The 18,617-nt window shown below is 46.7% G+C and overlaps 7 protein-coding genes across 7 annotated transcripts; 5 read left to right on the top strand and 2 right to left on the bottom strand.

Moving 5' to 3' along the window:
• Nucleotides 1-751: 751 nt before the first annotated feature.
• Nucleotides 752-2,137, top strand: GGS25DRAFT_490232 (Fes1-domain-containing protein). Its single transcript, XM_049260968.1, has one exon. It carries the CDS (start codon nt 1,156-1,158, stop codon nt 1,924-1,926), a length of 771 nt encoding a protein of 256 aa, XP_049116566.1. The 5' UTR covers nt 752-1,155; the 3' UTR covers nt 1,927-2,137.
• GGS25DRAFT_490228 (54S ribosomal protein L7) lies at nt 2,138-3,755 on the bottom strand. Its single transcript, XM_049260967.1, has 4 exons — nt 3,326-3,755; nt 2,632-3,227; nt 2,478-2,566; nt 2,138-2,410 (listed from the first exon to the last, which is right to left on the bottom strand). Exons 1-4 carry the CDS (start codon nt 3,583-3,585, stop codon nt 2,285-2,287), a joined length of 1,071 nt encoding a protein of 356 aa, XP_049116565.1. The 5' UTR covers nt 3,586-3,755; the 3' UTR covers nt 2,138-2,284.
• Nucleotides 3,756-6,505: 2,750 nt separating this feature from the next.
• On the top strand, nt 6,506-9,234 carry GGS25DRAFT_514263 (cysteine proteinase; the record flags this gene model as incomplete). Its single annotated transcript, XM_049262974.1, has 5 exons — nt 6,506-6,595; nt 6,696-6,797; nt 6,867-7,241; nt 7,296-8,004; nt 8,060-9,234. 5 exons carry the CDS (start codon nt 6,506-6,508, stop codon nt 9,232-9,234), a joined length of 2,451 nt encoding a protein of 816 aa, XP_049116564.1.
• Nucleotides 9,235-11,006: 1,772 nt separating this feature from the next.
• GGS25DRAFT_275127 (bifunctional 6-phosphofructo-2-kinase/fructose-2,6-bisphosphate 2-phosphatase) lies at nt 11,007-13,147 on the bottom strand. Its single transcript, XM_049257421.1, has 5 exons — nt 12,688-13,147; nt 12,598-12,633; nt 12,281-12,548; nt 12,137-12,217; nt 11,007-12,080 (listed from the first exon to the last, which is right to left on the bottom strand). Exons 1-5 carry the CDS (start codon nt 12,756-12,758, stop codon nt 11,049-11,051), a joined length of 1,488 nt encoding a protein of 495 aa, XP_049116563.1. The 5' UTR covers nt 12,759-13,147; the 3' UTR covers nt 11,007-11,048.
• Nucleotides 13,148-14,126: 979 nt separating this feature from the next.
• On the top strand, nt 14,127-15,908 carry GGS25DRAFT_275039 (eukaryotic porin-domain-containing protein). Its single transcript, XM_049257418.1, has 3 exons — nt 14,127-14,968; nt 15,054-15,692; nt 15,754-15,908. Exons 1-3 carry the CDS (start codon nt 14,642-14,644, stop codon nt 15,859-15,861), a joined length of 1,074 nt encoding a protein of 357 aa, XP_049116562.1. The 5' UTR covers nt 14,127-14,641; the 3' UTR covers nt 15,862-15,908.
• A 1,207-nt stretch (nt 15,909-17,115) lies between these two features.
• On the top strand, nt 17,116-17,907 carry GGS25DRAFT_275112 (uncharacterized protein). Its single transcript, XM_049257420.1, has 3 exons — nt 17,116-17,303; nt 17,373-17,630; nt 17,684-17,907. The coding sequence occupies exons 2-3, from the start codon at nt 17,386-17,388 to the stop codon at nt 17,814-17,816; spliced, it is 378 nt and encodes a 125-aa protein (XP_049116561.1). The 5' UTR covers nt 17,116-17,303; nt 17,373-17,385; the 3' UTR covers nt 17,817-17,907.
• GGS25DRAFT_275070 (uncharacterized protein) lies at nt 17,893-18,561 on the top strand. The gene is made up of 3 exons (XM_049257419.1): nt 17,893-18,215; nt 18,281-18,387; nt 18,474-18,561. Exons 1-3 carry the CDS (start codon nt 17,998-18,000, stop codon nt 18,494-18,496), a joined length of 348 nt encoding a protein of 115 aa, XP_049116560.1. The 5' UTR covers nt 17,893-17,997; the 3' UTR covers nt 18,497-18,561.
• Nucleotides 18,562-18,617: the final 56 nt, after the last annotated feature.

Below are 18,617 nucleotides of genomic sequence, written 5' to 3'. Positions count from 1 at the left end.
TTACCAGTCTACCAGTCTTCTTCCACCTCCCTATTCTACATCGTCGATGCCTTATTCTTGTGAATACTAATATTAATCAATGATAGGTCTTAATAACTAAGGCGGTGAGCCACGTATGATTTATTACGTTCGACCATAATGATAATCCGATGAATATTCACCAAGTAGAATAAATATGTAGAATTGTATGATTATAGTCCAAGGCTCTGATAATTATTAGGTCATGATTATGGCAAAATTGGATTTCATATCGTGAATAGGACAATTTCAAAATATTGGGATTTTACATAGCATTATGTATAATCTCGAGCTTCCGAGGCTTACGGCGTATGTACTAGGTAGCATGGGCGGTCAGGAGAAGAAGAAAAAAAAGAACGTTAGAAGGCGGGGTGAGGGGCAATCGCGGCAGAGCGGGGCAGCTTCTGGAAGATTTTATGGCTGGCAATTAAAGAAATATTTTCCAATTATTAGATTTCTCATTTTTTTGATACACTATCATTTTTAACAGAATGATATGCGCAGTTGGTTCCAAGGTTACAAGCAGATGAATATGATAATTATCCCATGAAATACATAGTATATGTAGAAATATTTCATTTCTTGTTTCTTGTTTCTTGGTTGATTTAATGAGGCTACTTGGGTACATGCCTATCGTCAAATGTATCTCTTTATCAGCCCCACCTTTAAGCTTATCAGCCCCTGTCCCATGTGAAGCTTCGCGAATCTTGGAGATCTCTGCAGAAGATTCGAACGCTGTGTAAGGCTTAGGTTAACACTTAGCCAAAACTTTTTTATATTTCAAACATTTCAATTAAAGAGACGACTACCTGATTAAAGTAGTTGAAATTGTCATTTGAATTGAATGAAAACAAATACAATCAATATCTTCTGACTTGCTTCTATTCTATTAAAGACAGACTTGAGCAATTAATTATATACCTACATTTGACAACCCAAGATTCCATTTTATCTGGAAAAGAGAAATCAAAATCTAATCTCTTTAGGACCCTGTCTTGCATAAAACGACGTAATCAACCAAACCCCCAACATTTACAGTACTTTTCACTTCGCTTATTCAGTGAAAGCACCAACAACTACCAAACAAACCACAGAAAAGAAAAGCAAAAGCAAAATCAAATCAAATCAAATCAAAAAATGGCAATGGACCCAAGGTTAAACGACCTCCTAAGATGGGGCATCGAGAACACGGTCCCCTCTGACCCCTCCGCGGCCCCCTCCTCCACCGGCGACGCCGCCGGCGCGCCGCGCACGACCCTCAACGCCGAGGCCCTCGCAGCCATCATGGGCGCCCCCTCCGACGCCGACATGATGAAGGCCTCCATCGAGAACATCACCTCCACCGACCCCGACATCACCCTCGAGTCCAAGCTGATCGCCTTCGACAACCTCGAGCAGCTCGTCGAGTCCCTCGACAACGCCAACCTGCTCTCCAAGCTGGGGCTCTGGACCCCCTTGCTCGAGCTCCTTGCCCACGAGCACGACCAGCTGCGCCTCATGGCCGCCTGGTGCGTCGGCACCGCCGTTCAGAACAACGCCCCCAGCCAGGAGCGCCTCGTCGCCCTCGGCGGCGTCGAGAAGCTCGTCACCATGGCCCTCGGCGAGCGCCTACCCGTACCCGTGGAGAAGCGCGGCACTGTTAACGACGAAGCCACGACTGAGGAGAAGAAGGAAGAAGCCGCCGTCGAGACACCGGCCGCCCCCACAGCCGGCGAGACGAAGGATGTGCGCCGCAAGGCCGTGTATGCCCTCAGCTCCGCCGTGCGGAACTACCAACCAGCGTTGGACGTCGCCGCCAAGGAGCTGCGGAACCGGGGCGAGGAAGTCCAGGAGGGGATCGATGCGTCGGACATGGAGGCAGTGAACGAGTTGATCGACGGCCTCAAGCAGAGAGCGTTGAATGCGTAATTTTCATTACGTATACGGTCATGGGGATAACGAGGATATAGCAATCATGGCATTAATCGGCGTTGGTTGGGGGACATATCACACATATCTGGGTCAATAAAAAAAAGGGAGGGGGGAAAGGGGGTTCTAGGCAATCACGATATAAACTCGGAAAGTCAAGGGTTCTAAGTGAAGAAGAAAAAAACACAGCATTGCATCGTCCAAATGTGCCTCTTACGTGTGACCTGTCGCGCATTTGTACAACTAACTGTATTCGCTACAGTCTATGGTTGGTATCATCCCTTATTTGACATGTGATACATTTTTTTAATATGTACAAGACCGGAGGAAGGATAGAAGGGCATCCGCCTGTCAGTTCCTAATCTACCAGCTTGCCATAGAATGGGATCCCCAAACTCATGCAAAGTAGTCTGGCGTGTCTGTCAGACTTTGCGGTGGTTTCGAGGGTGAACCGGCAGCCCGTGATCATCTTGGCTGGGTATAGCTAGAATGCATGTGTGAGTAAAATGGACAGACAGATGGCTGCCTAACTGGCTTACGACACAACTTACCGAGTAATTGGCTTCAACTTCTGGGAAGTACATCATGGTCTGGGGGTCTAAACCCCAGCTTATGTTGCCGGTACTGTCACCGGTGGTGCCTAAAGATTTGTTAAATTCCGTAGGCTATTGAGAATGGTGGTGGAGGTGGTGGGAGGTTGCAGACCTTCGATACCGGCCCAGTCCTTGATCTTGGGGAAAACAAGGTGAATGATCTTGTCTACCAATTCGTAGGCCTGATCCCCATAAACCGAACACTTGGCACCTGATCTGTCGCCCTTGACAATACCCCACTGGGAAACGCTCGTCTTCGTCGTCGTAATGGTGGGACGGACGCCTGTGATGGTCTGCAACACTGACCTTGCAATGATGAGGTGGTCCGGGTTCTTCTTGGCCTTTGGCGTGTACATGGCTAGATGCACTGCCCGGATCTCGGGGATGTTTCGCCAATCGATGGGTTTCTCGAGCGGGAAGAGGACATCGTGGCCTCGTGGCCCACGCTTAGGCCGGTTTATCATGTAGGGGGATGAGTCGTCCCATTCTCGCAGCCGTATCCGCTCGGGCTTGTCCGGCGTTCCTGGTGGGGTATGTTGGTACATGAGGGTCATGATATCCGAGGCCGTCGTCGAGTGAAAAGTCTGCTTTAGCCGTGGAAGATTGAAAGGTCCCGGGGAGAAGTCTCGGGCGACTGGATCCGAAGAAGGCAGTCGTTGAACTGGATGTCGGGGACCTCGATCATACTTGGGAGGATGGAACCGATATCTAGATACTAAGCACTCAGTAACCCGTTTTCTTCATCTCCAAGCCTCCAAGCCCCCAAGCCCCACGCCGTCGCATTGCATTGCATTGTCCATGCTTACCGCTCGTGTGGAAGTTCGAAGTTTCTCCGGCTAGCCCTCCGTCGCGGGTCTGTAATTTTGACATCCTGCCTTGTCACAATTGGCGACGTTAGACCGGAGTCTTGTTCGATATCAGGAATATCGGGTATGGAGGAGGCCGACGCAGGAGGACTGGCGTCGGTGGATGCACATCTTCGGAGGCTTGATGGGCAAGGCTTCCAGTGCGATGCGGCGCTCAAAAGATGACGCCCGCCCCGAGGCATTTCTCGTAAAGCCGCCATGGTGTACTTGGGTGTGTCGACACCAAATTTTATGTTCAATGGCTACTCGGCGCATTCAATAGGTGCGCGGAGCTTTGAAGCTTAGATGGTGGGGACTTGGAAATTTCACAATTGGAAATGTTTCTCGGCCAAACAAATATCCGGGACCTAACTAATACCGTTGACGTAGGTATGTACCTAGGTATAGTTATGTATATTCAATATTCGATATTCGGGTTGTTAAACCTCTAACCTAGTTATTATGTACATATCCACAGCTACAACATAACTACATAGTTAAATCTAGTTTTCTTCCTAGCAATCGCTAACATACATATGTAGTTATTGCCAAGCCAACTTTCCGGTGTGCTACGATGAGCGTCCCTTTTTGATCTCCTTTCCCCAAATACACCACCCTACACACGTCAGATGTATGTATGCAGATATCGTCATCGCACACATCATATAAAGTGTTCCCGAGTGAGTGGATTTGGGACACTAAGGTGAATTACCTAGCTGCCTAGGTAGGTAACTGTACCAGCTGCAGGGTGGTATGTCGATCAGCTGACGAACTCTCCACCAAGCAGCAACGAGCGCCTCCTTTTGGCAATCCATTTTCATCACGATGAATTTGACGTATTAGTACCGCTTGCCATAACACGAGACCATTTAAAATGGAAGTCGTTCCGAAACTAAGAGTGTACTGTACATATATACATGTTATGTTACGTAGCATACGACCACATCATGGGACTTGAAAGCTGACAATGGTAAGGCTGAATAGAATAACGGTTATTTTACCATCCGGTACAAGCAGGCATCAATAACTTACCAATGTGGTCATGTACGGTATAGAGCTGAGCTAAAGGCTGAGACATTCGATATATGAAGCTGCATACATATGTAGTAGACAGTTCACTACATATAGGTTAGGTAATAGACTGATACTTATCCTTGTCACGATCATCTTCAATGTTCGCAACCTACAGGTAGTACAGCTCTCAAGTATATATTAGATGGGTAACATACAACACAACTTGAAGCATCATTCCGAAAACTTGTATTATATATACTACAAGTGTCGGTTAAATGCTGAAGGATTCAATGTTACCACTCGGAACTTGGAACTTGGAACTTTCAGTATGCTACTATGGTCAACGGTATATGTATATGTATGTATCGTTGATGTAAGTACGTACTATGCAAGTAGCAGACTATAAAACCAAAATCTGAGATCTTATTCGATCGCCCGCATGTGGGTGATCTGTAGGGGAAAACCCAAGCGATGGCTCGCACCGCTCGAACCGCTCGAGTCCTACCAATGGGACGAGAGAACAACGCTTCTTAACCTCTACCTAAGGAAAGTTAAGTAAACTCTTAGTTTCGTCCGTCCCGGGCAATCCCACGCTATTTTGGCAATGATTTTGCAGGGAGGAGAGCAGGATACCTTCCCATATCTTCCACATCATTACGATTTTACTTGAGAGGCACACATTAAAGTTACGCACGCAAGGTGCAGTGATGTCTACTACCAACCTAGTACCCTACTAGTCTCAGACTCTCAAGCTGTAGATATGTGTAGCCTATAATGTAGGTTAGGTGGTTACTACCTAGAGTCCCAGACAGCCAAGCAGTTTTGCAGTCAATGCCAGTCATCCATGATATTACAAGGAAGGAACACCTATAGTTCTTCATGTTTTACCAACAGTAGCGGCATATAGTTACATGTATATAGTTACATGTATCTTTTATTTTGATTTTATCCAGTTGCTGACCATGATTTTTATCGGCTTGCAACGGACAACATTGAACTCTCTCCTGACTTTTATTTAGTGCCACCTGCTAACCTAACCTGCTAGCTTGCTTTTTTACCTACATGGATAATACTACTAGTAGTAGATATATGTAATATGTAGCTAGTAATATGTAGGTACTAGGTATCAAAGCTAGGTATTGTACAACTTACCTGGCACCTAGCAGCTACTAACTAACTAACTTACAAGCCAAGGCTACCTACAATTCGAGAAGCATCTTCCACCGAATGTTTGACCCAAGCTCGTGCTTTGAAAAAAAAAATCCTCTATTTTGCATCACGCGAATGCAATTGATTAATAAGATAAAACTTGAAGAAAAAGAAAAAGATCATCGATAACAAAAACGACATAATCCCCGTCTTTGATCCGCTTAACATTGCCAAGTTCTCGTTTCTGGACCCTTGACGCAAAACGCTTCCGTCTCCCGGTCCATACTTCGTACATACCTACAGGCTACAGGTCCTACACATACCCGTGGACACATACACATACCTAAATACAGCACCAGCGCAGCGCAAAGCTGTATGTGCTGCTCTACCGCTTTACCGTGCTGTCTTCTTGGCTGCTGCTACTGTTAGCACAAGTCTGTTACATGCTGCTTGCTGTTGATGCATGCTGCCGCTATTCTTTCAACCTATTTCTTCTCTTGATTTGATTTGATTTTTTTTTTTAAAAACCCCATGAACTAGACTTTTGAAAAAGACAACTCAAGTCATGATTTAATTAATTCAAACCATGCAAGATTCCATTCCATGTCATCACCTTCTCCAACCTTAGCACCTAGTTGTTGCGATCCGTTCTCTTTAAACTGACACTCCTCGACACTCGTCAGCTCTCGTCAGTCCGTCACTTCGCAAGGAGACAACATAAAGTATCAACCACAATTTCTAAACGTAAAAAAAGAGAAGAGGACAAAACAGAAGACTGAACAGAAATCATTTTCCCTCACCTGCGTTGCACAATTTTTCTCTTCTTTTTTTTTATTTTATTCTACAAATATCAAACATGAATGAAGGGTTGCTGCGTCGCTGCACATTATAATACATTAACGGCTGTCGCCATTAATCCTCCCCCAAAAGAGAAATATGCCCCTCGGCGATTTTCTACGAGAAGAACAGAACCCCACCATGAAGACCACCAGCCTTCCTAGGAAATTTCTTAGTCGCCGCGAGAAGAATGGCCACCGTCGTGGTAGATCTTCTGACCCTGCTCATAAGGTAAGGTGACATTCGACCTACCTACCTACTTACCACTTAGCTATTCACCTACCTACCTATATACTTCTTGGTCTGCTAACCACTACACTTCTTTTTCCAGCACCGTCCACTATCATCCGAAGCTTTCTTTTCCCTGTTTAAGTCGGAATCCACCAAACAATCTTCGAGCCCCGACACCGAACGAGAAAAAGAAGTAGCTAAGGTGCGTCAATACGCCGTTAGCTTAGCATTTATTTGTCTTTAAATTGGCCTGACCCTTGACTCCGAACAGATCGACGACATACGACGTCGACTTGCCGACTTGGAATTCCCCATCCTCAGTGATGACCAGATTCGATATGCGCTCAACTCCAAATACGCCTCCGGCGATGTCGACAAAGGTATCGAGCTGCTGTCACTACAGCAGAAATCCCTCTCTGGCAAGATTATCAGCTATAACCCAGCTGTTCATATGCTTGGGGCCGAAAATCGAGGAAATGTAACCTGCTATCTCGACGCCCTTCTTTTCGCCATGTTCGCCAAGCTGGAATCTTTCGAGTGTATGCTCAAGAATGATTCTATGGAAGAACCACAGAGGAAATTGGCTGCTCTGCTTCGACTCTGGGTGAACATGCTGAGAAGCGGGAAGTTGATCGAAACCGACATGGTAGGGAATTTCTTCAAGCCTATAAGACAATTAGCAGTTACTGATCTTGGACAGACCCAACATATCCAGGACGCCTTAGCGGCGTGCGGTTGGCGAGACGCACAGTTTTTGGAACAGCAGGACACATCTGAAGCCTTTGCCTTTATTACAGAAACACTTCAGCTTCCTCTACTTACCCTACAAGTCGACCTATTCCACCAAGGCAAAAATGACGATGCAGACCATAAAGTCGTGTACGAAAGACTCTTGAATCTCGCCGTACCACCGGACAACGACGGCAAAGGGATTAGACTAGAGGACTGTCTCGAAGAATACTTCAACTCACAAGTCGATGTCTTAAGGGATAGTCTCGAGGAGAAAAAAACCGCGGAAAGATTAAGCAGGACTCCGAAATACCAACCCCCTCATAGTCCGAGCGCATCCAAAACTACCATTCGAGTGGTCACTGAAGATGATCATCAAGAAAGCACGACGCTCGAAAATGAGAGTAGCCCACATTTAGAACGAAGGTGGACAGTAGCCCTAAATTCACAGGTGCCCAACCTTCCATCGGAATCCGATGCAGAGTCTTCAGGATCTCCTCCAGTCACACGACCGCGTCGGAGCCGGACGGAAAGTATAATACAACGAGTGGTGCTTGATGAGCAAGGCACGCCCACGCCATTCGAATCCGACACGGCAAGCTTATTTCAGAGGGCAAAGAAGACGGCTTCGGTTGTCAAGGCCGTGACAATACCGGCGTGGCAGTTCTTTAAATTGATACGTAAGATGTCGTATTACTATCGTCCAATGATGACGAAGCTAACTTAAGTTCCCAGCTTGGCATTCGCCGGCCAATAAAGAGCCAGAAAGTGACCTCGAAGTCGCACGGCATTTCAACCAACGGCCGGTAGTCGGCATCTGCTTGAAACGGTACATGATGGATGAAAAGGGTGACATGAAACGGCAGAATACATACATCGACATTCCCGATAGCTTGAGGTTGCCTCATTTCATAGTCGACGAGAGACATGTGGAAGAATCCGGGTTTGCTGCCGACTATAAGCTTGTGCTTCAATCGGTTGTCTGTCACCGGGGAGATTCGTTGCATTCGGGGCACTATGTCTCGTTCTGTCGTGTTGCCCCAAAGCTTCTCACTGACAATCGCAGACATGACAGCGATCCACCTCCGGACTATGAAGAGGCACAATGGGTCAAATTTGACGATCTTGCGACCGAAAACCGGGTCACGCTTGTTGACGACATTAAGCAATCACTTAAAGAGGAGATGCCCTACTTGCTATTCTATCAAATAGTTCCTATAGTAGAAGTAGCGACCAGCTCAACCGAGGGCACGGACGCAGAGCCTCCATCGTATGATGACGCAGCACTTAACCTGACCAATTCAGAGACCTCAGCAGCACAGAGTCAGGATAGACTCTCAGTTTCCCGCCAACCTAGCAGTTACTTTGATCACGCAAGTGCGCACCCGTCGGCCAATGGCAGTGTGCGTTTCTCAGGTGACCTCGAGAGGCCAATACGCCGTAGCTTCGCAGACGACGACGGGTTTCTCAGTGTGTCTCGTCGAGGCAGCATATTCAACGACTCGAACATGCCAAGCCCCGCGGCAGGTTCGGATAGGACCTCGCCAGCTGTGACTCCCGGAGAAGAAACGGCGGCACAGAGAATTAGTCGGGCAGCCGCAAAGTTTAGAAGCAGTAACAAGAGCAGGCCACAAAGTCAAGCAGGGGAAAGTCGCAAGAGCCTAACCGTATCCAGATTTGGGGGTTTCATGATGAAATCGAGCAGGGAACCTTTACGAGACTCGAGTTCGACGGAGGCCGAGGATGACTTCGAATTTGTGGAGAACGTCAACAAAGACCCTTCCAAGGAAAATGAGTCGGATGCGACCCCTACACAGAAACGAGGGAAATCGAAATCAAGGTTGGAAAAGGGGAAGGTAAAAGACGGCAAGAAAATGGGCTTGCCGGACAGGGAATGCATTGGTAAGTAAACCTAGGTGCTGCTTTTGTCTATTTTCCTTGCTCTAAAACACGAGCCAACACTGCATGGTCCGAATACGTGGGACGTATTCGGAAGCGTAAGCTTAAGCTCACGGGGACGGTTGTCAGGGCACCAGGTCGCACGTCTCAAAACAGTCACATGTGCTAACTTAAGGTGTTACAGTGCAGTAATGCTACTATTTCACGTGGTCGGGTTGGTCTGATTGATTTAAGAAACTAGATACCCTTCAGGCGTTTGCGATACAAAAGATTTGCCGCAAGGAAGTTAAAAACAAGGAGCCGGGCTGGTTTAAGGTATACCTAGGGAACGAAAATGAACTTTACGTCCGGAGTATATTTGCATTTGCATGAAATGACTAGAGGATAGGTATCGTCATATCGCACTGGACAGCATTCAAACGGCGGACTCTTTTTGAGATTCGGATGTATCTCAAGGAGAGAATATTCACCCTGTTTGCGTAATGAGAACACTGGCTGGCGGCGGCAGTGAATATAATAATAATAATACTTGACCCCTTAACTCTCCCATAAGTGATTTCTTTGCCAATCTCGAGACATCGGCCTGCTGTCATGCTAATCATTATTGCGATGGCTGCGACGAAAACTAGTAGTAAATATCTTCGGCGTTCTTGGTAAAATAGAGCCGTTAAATCTAAAACCAGGGATTTAAGCAGCGGGAGTCAGGAGTTGATGACTTATACTTAGAGCAGAAGTATATGATATATTATTAAAAGGTAGAGGGGTGAGTTAAGAGGATAAAGCCTGTCTGTCTGTCTGTCTGTCTGTCTGTCTGTCCTGTCTATATTTGTGAGAGACGGAATGTGGGGGAGAGGGGGGGGCGGAGAGGAATCCGGAAAAGGGGGGACATTGAATGTCATTAGTTAGGTTAGGGCGGAGAGGGGCGGGGCGGGCGAATGAACGGGCGGAGAAGGGGGGTTACTCTGCTTATGTACTTCCCAGATGGAAGGGGTGGAAAGATGGGGGGGGGGGGGGGGGGGGGGATGTTATTGCATATATGTTGGGGCGTGATGCTTGAGTCTTGAGGGTGTGGGATAGGTATTAGGTAGGTACCTAGCTAATTAGTAAGGAAAGTAAGCAAGTAAAACAATTGAATGTCATGTCGCTTCTTAGAAATAGGGAGAGGTTAGCTACCTAGTAGCTATGTAGTTGCCTACTTAAGGGGAAAAGTTTACGAACCTCAGTAGTACCGGTAAGTACATATTATTATTTTTTTGTCGTGGACCCCATTGACATCAAGTTAACAAATACCTAAGGTTTGGTTAGTTTAAGTTGTGCTGGCCAGAGTACAGTACCATGATTTGGATGAATCAGTTTCGTAAGCAAGTAACTAACATGACGACCTAGCATTGTGTTGGCCATTAAGTCCCAAGCACATATATATACATATATACACATAGCTTCGCCAGGGCTTGCTTGGGGTTCATATACATAAGCACTGGTAGGTAGTAAAGAAGCTATTTCATGACCTGGCGGTGCCCGGAAACTATAGTAAGCATATTATCGTCGCTTGACAGATATGTAGGTTAGGCACCTTGTCAGGTACGATGTTTGTCAAGGATGAACATCTATTTCGATACATCTTCTATGCAAAACCTCGCGCCTGTCTACTTTCACATTCGCAAGCCGAGTTATTACGGCAAGGGTTGAAACTCGTATTCAGTAATGCGTCAATAATCAACGCAACTATCCCGACTGTCTAAAGAATTGCCGTGTTGCGCAACTGAATCAGCTAATTTATGCTCTTGCTAATAAAGCGGGCCATGCTTCATATACGTGGCACGACCTAATCTTCATCCGTGATCTTGTCTCTTACGGCTTCGGCTGCTGTATTGACCACTTTCTCAGGCGGCTTTTCAATAACAATAGGAGGTACAGTAGGGGGTGAGAGGCCCCCGCCCGGCAGGGGCGCTGGGGTTTCGGCACCACTATCCGGCACGGGAATCCGTATATCCTCGGGCGAACCAGGAACTGTTCTGGGATCCAGGCCTGGAATATGAATGCGCTTGGCCTCGTTTTGATATGCGCCCGGAATGACCTCGATAATCTCGTTGCGCGGGAACTTCAGAATAGGAATGTCCATAGTGCTACAATGCATCAGATAAGCGTAGAGAACGCGCAAGACGCTCTCATGGGCGATGATTAGTAAATCATTCTGCTCGCGTTCAAGCTCTAAGATGACTGGTTCTAGTCGTACAGCCAGATCGTGGTAGGACTCGGCGCGTGGATAGCGATGGTGATAAGGATCGAGTTCATGCTTCTCGACTTCCTCCGGGTAGAGACGACGAATGGCACGCTCACTAAGCCTTTCACACACGCCCGGGTTAATTTGAGCCATCTGGCTGCGCTGGCGAACCTTGTATCCAAGTTCCTTGAATACGTCGGCCGTTTGCAAGGTGCGCATTCGCGTTGAAGACCACACCGCGAGCGGGCGTAAAGGCACATCGGCCCCACCATCAGCAATACGAGAAGCCCGTTCTTGCTCACGATGCTTGATGACCGTCTCCGTCATCACTCTAGCATATTTAAGCCCTTCCTCAGACAGGGGCGCGTCAGCTTTGTAACTTTCCTCTTCCATTGCAGTGCCAGGTCGGACGAAGAATGTCGCTCGAGACTTGACATGTGTATTTGTCAAGTAGAAAACAATTCGGTGCGAAAGATAGTTAAAAGATACGTTGTTATAAAAAAACTTTTGGCCGGCGTTAATCATTTTGATATAGTTGAGCTCTTTTTCGTCCATAGTCTCAAACGTCGGTATTTTGGTCTCCATGCGCTCCAAATAGAGCTTTGCGGCCTCGTCAGGGTCCATGTTGGCGAACTACAAGCTATTAGCCACATACTAAGTAGGTATACAGGAAACGCTCAACAACATACATCGGGGGAACCAATCTTGACATTACGGGCGTTTTCTCGGAGGAGATTATCATCGTCAACGTAAGATTCTAGGAATAAAGTCTGAGGTGATATTAATATGACTTCGTAGCTCTGTTGCTTTTCTTTACCCAGTTGAAGTCTTACCTGAACATCATGCTTGGCGAACTCCTTAGCCAGTGAGCGACGACCGCTTGCGGTGGGATTTACGGCGTCGTATATAGCCACTTGGCCATTTTCATGGTTCAACCAACCGTAGATATCCTCACGACATTTCTTCAGGATCTTCTGGCGTAGAACGATAGAAGATGGGGAGGCATTCGGATAGAAGTAGTCCTCAGGCACGTGACCACCTTGACCAACAGTAGCTCGGCGATAGTCTCCAAGATGGAAGATCCGTGTCTTGACTCCTAGCCTAGTAGAAAGGTAAGACAATGTTGACAATCCAGGTGCCATTAACATACCATTGAAGATACCGTGCTAATGAAACAGCTATATGGCTAGAAGAAGGTTAGCGAGTACTTGACACAGAATAAAACCTGATAGGAGCTTACGTCTTGCCTCGAGCAGGAAGTCCCACCATAACAATGGCAATGCGGCCGGAATGGAAAAGCCTCCCAGACATAGTGCTATATAGTTGGGCTGGAGCCCTATCGCTATCTTCCGGGACATCGTGAATACCATCGATAAAAGTGCTGCTTTTGCGCCGGTACCTTGGTGCATTCGCAGCAATATCTGCAGTACTAATACAATTAGTTATAAGCCTATATTGGCGACATAAGCCACCAGAGTGGGCAAGTGAACAATAGGGATAGGGATATGGCTTGGGATATGCGAATGCAGAGGTGGTAAGGATTAAATTTAGACTTATCAGAATAAGGCATTTAAGGAACTATAGGAAGTGAAGAGAATATACTCTTATTCCCATAGACAAGATATAGTGATGAGCAAACCCTCATGAAGTTCCAAGCTCTGGCAAGAACTCCCGACACATTTGTGACCACGGCATTATACTTACAGTAATGTATCCATCGTGACGACGAATGAGGTTCTGCAGTTTCCTCTCTTAATTTGCCAGAACCCGGAGCTGTTCGGAACTGTAGTCTTAACTGAACTTGTTCAGGTGGGACGTGATCCAGGGCAGGTATATGTAGACACTTGAGGTAACTAGGTATTGATGTTTTGAACAGTAGGGGAGTCTCTTATAGTAGTCTTGGTTTAAATGCAAATACTGCAAAATCGACACCCTGTCACTCTTGAATCATGAACAGATTTAAGAGATGATCGCCGTGAGAGTAGAAAGTATGACGAAACTCGGCGTGTCCAAAGTCTGGCAGCCACAGAAACGATTTACGGGAGGGGTCAGGAGGTGACGGGTTGCCTTTTGCATGAGCTCAGGTATGGAGGCGCTGACAGGAGGGTCAACTTAGACGCCCGTGAACGCTTAAAGCGGTTAGATACAATTGCGCAACAGGACGTGCTGCTTTTGCAAAGCTAGAATATTTTCTTGGTTGTGAGTTTTGTTATCGCAGCAGGTCGTTATAGAACATGAACATGAAGATATTCTTTATGAAAGGCGAGCTGAGTTACCTAGGTTAGGAGGATTAGTAAGTAGTAACTATAGGGCAAGGCAAATAGTAAATTGTATAGGTAGTAGTTATCTACTATACCCTTAGGTAGGTAGGTATGTAAGGTTAGAAGAATTGATATTAGAAAGAAGAAGGCGAATGCTCCATGTACATGTGATCCTCTCTTTTGACTTTCTTGGTATTGAACTCAAGTTGAGCAAATAATGTTGTAGGCAAGTACTATTGAAGGGACTATGTACGTACCTAGTACTTATAAGTTATCACTACCAAGGTATGTATGTAGTAGGTATGAACCATGTAAGGATGAAAGTTCCAAGCTCGATTTTAAAAGGTCAGGGATCATTTATGACGAACGTCAGAAAGATACGTACATGCATCCAGCTATCTGCACTTGATCAGGGTTCAACAAAGTTACCTAACTGACTTTTAAGGGAGTTGCTACCTATATGTAGTACCTACCATTACCTAGTACCTAGTAGTACCTACTGTATTGTACCTAGAGATGGATACAATCGGTAAGAATGGTTGATCCGTCCGGCGCACAAAACTGCCAGGTGACAGATAAGTTAGGTGGGGACCTTTCTAAGGTTAGACCGGGATGTTGATCTCACTCCCGCAAAGAGCCCCATGATTGATTTTTTTTTTCGACACCTCTGCAAGCTAAATAATTAAAAAAAAAAACCGAAACACCGTCTCTCTAATTGTCGGGACCTCATACACTTGGAATCTAACCCAGATAATAATACTCTTCACAAGATCAAATCGGCTGGGGTAAATACTTACGAAAAAGAGTAAAATACCGAGCTTTCTCTTTTATTCAAGTCGCCATATTTCGCCAAGTTTCCTTTTCTCTTAATTTTTATTTTCTATTGTCGTCATTCCTTATCAACGACGTCAGCCCTCTCGACTGTCTTCCGACATGGAATACAACCTCTCATCCCAGCCTTTGGGCTCGTCGCCTTTAGGTTTCCTCACAGCCAATCCCATAGCCAATGCCATCGGTGATGCCTATAAGTCATTTTCAGAGCGACGAGCAAAGCTCGGCTTACCGAATCCCGGCACTGTCGAGACAATTGCGAAGGAGGTCCAACGAGATGTTTCCCTTGCCAACTACATGCACACTGGCATAAGAGCAGACCTTACAAAAGCTGTCAGCTTGTCACCACTGTTCCAAGTTTCCCATCAATTCGCAATGGGCGAGCACCAGAATCCTTATGCCTTTGCTGGCCTCTTTGGCACTAACAAGGTTCGTAAAACAATATCCCTCTTCTCAGCCATTGCCAATCCCCCTTTTCCCCTCGGTTTTGCTAATCTGTTATGGGCGTTACTAGGTCTTCCTTCAAGGCAACATGGATAACAACGGCCTCCTCTCAACGCGATTCAACTATCGATGGTCTCCTGCCCTTGTCTCGAAGACGCAGTTTCAGATAGGATCGCAAGATATGGCGTCAATTGAGCATGAATATGTCGGTAGCGACTTTACTTCCTCGGTCAAGATGCTTAACCCTTCGTATCTTGAGGGTGGTTTAACTGGCATCTTTATCCTGAGCCATCTTCAATCTCTCACCAGCAAGCTATCCTTGGGTCTTGAAGCGGTCTGGCAACGAGCCGCACTGAACCAACCACCCGAGTCTGCGGTATCTTACTGCGCAAAGTATAAGTCCGACGATTGGATCGCGACCGCGCAGCTACACGCCCAAGGTGCCTTAAATGCGACATACTGGCGAAGATTATCCGACAAGGTTCAGGCTGGCGTCGACATGACTCTTCAAGCAGCTCCTACTCCCGGCGGACTAATGGGAGGCGGCTTTCAAAAAGAAGGTGTCACGTCTGTCGGCGTGAAATACGACTTTCGCATGTCTACATTCCGAGCGCAAGTCGATTCCAAGGGCAAGTTGGCTTGCTACCTAGAGAAGCGCGTGGCACCCCCTGTCATGATGACTTTCTGCGCCGATGTCGATCACTTCACTGTAAGTTTCCCTTCTGGTTCAAAAAGCATATAGGACCGTTTCTGACTATTTTATTTCTTAGCAATCTGCCAAGGTTGGTCTAGGAATTAGCATCGAGGCTGGTGGTGAAGAGTTGCAGGAGCAGCAAGAGGTTCTTGGCGCTCAAGCATCTCCCAACATCCCCTTCTAAGCATCGACTTTGGTCACATTTGGATGACTCTCCTGAATAGAACCTCCCCTCTCCCAACACGACATATTTGATACACGACCTCAGCACTCGCCATCAGAACTGACCATACACCCATTGGACTGGCTTGCCGAAGAACCCGCGCAGCGTCGGCCTTTTTCTCATTGTCTTACCCAGCCCATTCCGTACGTCTGCATGTGGCGTAGGCGTTTTCGGAGGGTTAGGTTCTGCATAACAAAATCCATGTATAGATTTTCTTTTCGCACCGAACGCGGGTTGGCAAGTCCCAGTATGAAGCTCGGATGAAGCTGAGCTATCCATTTTACGAAGCACAAAGCAGAAAAGGATGGATCCATGTACAATAAGGACAGGATGGCCGCTAGGAAGGCATTATTAGGGAGGCACAGGGGCTGCGTAGTGATGCTTCACGTATGATGGGTTGGTTGGTAGTCGTAACCGGCACGACAGTTGATGATGCTCTGAGATACCGAAGAGACGCCTGTATTTCTAGTGGGGGTACTGTATATAGTAACCCATCCCATGCATGTATAAGACCGCAATCCCTCGAAAGTCGCAAGTCGCCCCTAGATATACAGCTAGTAGAGGGGACCTGTAGAAGTTGAGCCTCAGAAGCAAGTTAACATGCAATGTCTAGGGGGCCATCGTCTTTCACTTACAGGCAAGTATTCAATCTGTTAGAGATAAAACTCAGCAAAGGAGCAAGTAAAATTAGGATTCTGCAACGCTACAATCATCTGCTAATCAAGTCGTTCAGCCATCAGATTTCGACATTCCCAGGTCTTACCAACCCTATCGAACACGACAGATCCCAAAGAAAATACGCCCCTTTTGGGTATCGGAAACGAAGTTACGGTATGACAGCATTCAGCTGTATATTTCTAAAGAAAACCACGGGGCTAAAGAGTGTCACTTCAGGTCCTGCATTTTCAGGTCCTGGATGCTACATAGGTATGTACCTACATACTCATAGCCTCAGTTCGATAATAACTCGCCCCGGGGCTTTGCTCTTCATCGGTTGTCTGCCTATCATGTAATCACTCATATATAGCCTACCTAAGACCAAAACTCCGACACCTGCAGTTTCCTAGATCGCCTACGCCAATACTTCATCGGAACGGACCTTCTTTGGAGCCCGTCTTGCAGCCGCTTGATCGCGTGCTCTGAATATTGGCCTCAGCGCTAGATTAAGGGGGCTACAATACGATTACCTATTACCTAGGTAGGTGCTGGCTAAAACATGGTTGGCTGCCTACCTTAGGTGGTATATGCAGCTCTCGTGTAGCTGAATTTGTGATACTTCCCTTGCCCCCTTTGACAATCCCTTCAACTATCTCGACAATCCTGATACATCCTACCTTGTACCATTTCGGTGCTATCTTGCCATGTCACTTCTTTGATTATATTGCAGGAACATCCACCGGAGGGTTAGTTGGTCCATCTACAACCATAGCCATAACCATACCTAATGCTCTGCTAATCACGAGTCAAAACAGCCTAATAGCCATAATGCTGGGTCGTTTCAGGATGACTGTCGATGATTGTATCCACGAATACGAAACTCTCTCTGGTGCCGTGTTTGGTCATTCTCGTTGGATTCATGACATGAACACTGTGGGCGTTTATAAGCGTTGCAAATACAGCACCCAGAAGTTCCATGATGTGATCACCGAAGTTATCATGCGCCGAGTAGAAAGGGGTCAATACGATCGCCAAAATGCTCGATTTAACACAGAAAGTGGACTTTGCAGAGTGTCAGTACTAACCTGTATATTTTTTTACGCTGACTAGAGCTGACGGCCGATAGCTTGGTGATCGCAAACAAGAAAGAAGCAGAGGGCATAGTAACAGATGTTCGGTTTTTTCGTTCATACGAAATATACCCACATCCAGCATCTTTTCACATGACATTCATCCTTTCGGACAAACTTCAGAGATGAACACGGCGAAAGGCCAGGGGACATTTGTGTGTGGCATGTCGCACGAGCGACTACAGCTGCCCCATTATATTTCGAGCCCCTGAAGCTCACACCCGATGACAATACAAGGCGCCTGGGTACTGACCTACAGTCTATCGGAAGGGCCAGGCAGTCTAGTACTAAAAGACAGCTTCGTATCAACATGAGTATTGGAACTTTTGTGAGTATCGGGACAGCTCGGCCCAAGCCACAGCCAACTGGGTCTCGGTTCTCCCAAGTTATTAGAGGTGGTATAAATCGTCTCGGGGATCCAGGGCGTCATCGCCGCAGTTGTGCAACACCAGCTAGCCAGACAGTTATCCTTCATGCCTACCTACTTGATACATATTACCTCAGCCGAGGCATAATTACCAATCCATCGTAGTGCCCCCCCTCCCCATAAATAGCCACCAAACCCGATATCTGATACCAACCTTATTTTCAAGTACTAGATGTCAAACACCCCCCACCAATGGCGAGGGCACGACGCACCCTTCGAACGAGGATAGGCTCGTGGTTGCGGCGATGTTTTATCTGGGCAGTCTTGCCGTGGGTGGGTTCTGCTTTGTCGTACGTACTTACTTGCCGGGGTATAGTTCTCGTGATAAATAATAGTTGCTGACTATTTTTGTTGCTTAGTGGTGCTCTTTCTGGGCGTATAGGTCTGTGGATTTGGATGAGCCATGACCGGGCTGCTTAGAGTGGTAGAGGGTGTGAGGTTGAGCCTCTTTTATTGGAGCTGTTTCTTCACAGCCCTACCGTCTAATATGAATTATAGATACT

The sequence above is a fragment of the Hypoxylon fragiforme genome (assembly GCF_022984875.1).
Source record: "Hypoxylon fragiforme strain CBS 206.31 chromosome Unknown GGS25scaffold_5, whole genome shotgun sequence".
NCBI lineage: Eukaryota > Fungi > Ascomycota > Sordariomycetes > Xylariales > Hypoxylaceae > Hypoxylon > Hypoxylon fragiforme.
This window is presented reverse-complemented; position numbering and strand designations above follow the sequence as displayed.

Excerpts from the sequence above, each read along its gene's own strand:
- GGS25DRAFT_490232 (XM_049260968.1), top strand. The coding sequence starts at position 1,156 with ATGGCAATGGACCCAAGGTTAAACGACCTCCTAAGATGGGGCATCGAG.
- GGS25DRAFT_490228 (XM_049260967.1), bottom strand. The coding sequence starts at position 3,585 with ATGGCGGCTTTACGAGAAATGCCTCGGGGCGGGCGTCATCTTTTGAGC. Across the intron at positions 3,228-3,325 it reads TTCGAACTTCCACACGAGCG|ATATCGGTTCCATCCTCCCA; the intron begins GTAAGCATGGAC and ends CTTAGTATCTAG. Across the intron at positions 2,567-2,631 it reads GGACTGGGCCGGTATCGAAG|GCACCACCGGTGACAGTACC; the intron begins GTCTGCAACCTC and ends ACAAATCTTTAG.
- GGS25DRAFT_275127 (XM_049257421.1), bottom strand. The coding sequence starts at position 12,758 with ATGTCTGGGAGGCTTTTCCATTCCGGCCGCATTGCCATTGTTATGGTG. Across the intron at positions 12,549-12,597 it reads TTAGCACGGTATCTTCAATG|GCTAGGAGTCAAGACACGGA; the intron begins GTATGTTAATGG and ends CCTTTCTACTAG. Across the intron at positions 12,081-12,136 it reads TCAAGATTGGTTCCCCCGAT|TTCGCCAACATGGACCCTGA; the intron begins GTATGTTGTTGA and ends AATAGCTTGTAG.
- GGS25DRAFT_275039 (XM_049257418.1), top strand. The coding sequence starts at position 14,642 with ATGGAATACAACCTCTCATCCCAGCCTTTGGGCTCGTCGCCTTTAGGT. Across the intron at positions 14,969-15,053 it reads GCCTCTTTGGCACTAACAAG|GTCTTCCTTCAAGGCAACAT; the intron begins GTTCGTAAAACA and ends GGGCGTTACTAG. Across the intron at positions 15,693-15,753 it reads CCGATGTCGATCACTTCACT|CAATCTGCCAAGGTTGGTCT; the intron begins GTAAGTTTCCCT and ends TTTATTTCTTAG.
- GGS25DRAFT_275112 (XM_049257420.1), top strand. The coding sequence starts at position 17,386 with ATGCTGGGTCGTTTCAGGATGACTGTCGATGATTGTATCCACGAATAC. Across the intron at positions 17,631-17,683 it reads GAAAGTGGACTTTGCAGAGT|CTTGGTGATCGCAAACAAGA; the intron begins GTCAGTACTAAC and ends GACGGCCGATAG.
- GGS25DRAFT_275070 (XM_049257419.1), top strand. The coding sequence starts at position 17,998 with ATGAGTATTGGAACTTTTGTGAGTATCGGGACAGCTCGGCCCAAGCCA. Across the intron at positions 18,216-18,280 it reads GGCATAATTACCAATCCATC|TACTAGATGTCAAACACCCC; the intron begins GTAGTGCCCCCC and ends CTTATTTTCAAG. Across the intron at positions 18,388-18,473 it reads TCTGGGCAGTCTTGCCGTGG|TGGTGCTCTTTCTGGGCGTA; the intron begins GTGGGTTCTGCT and ends TTTGTTGCTTAG.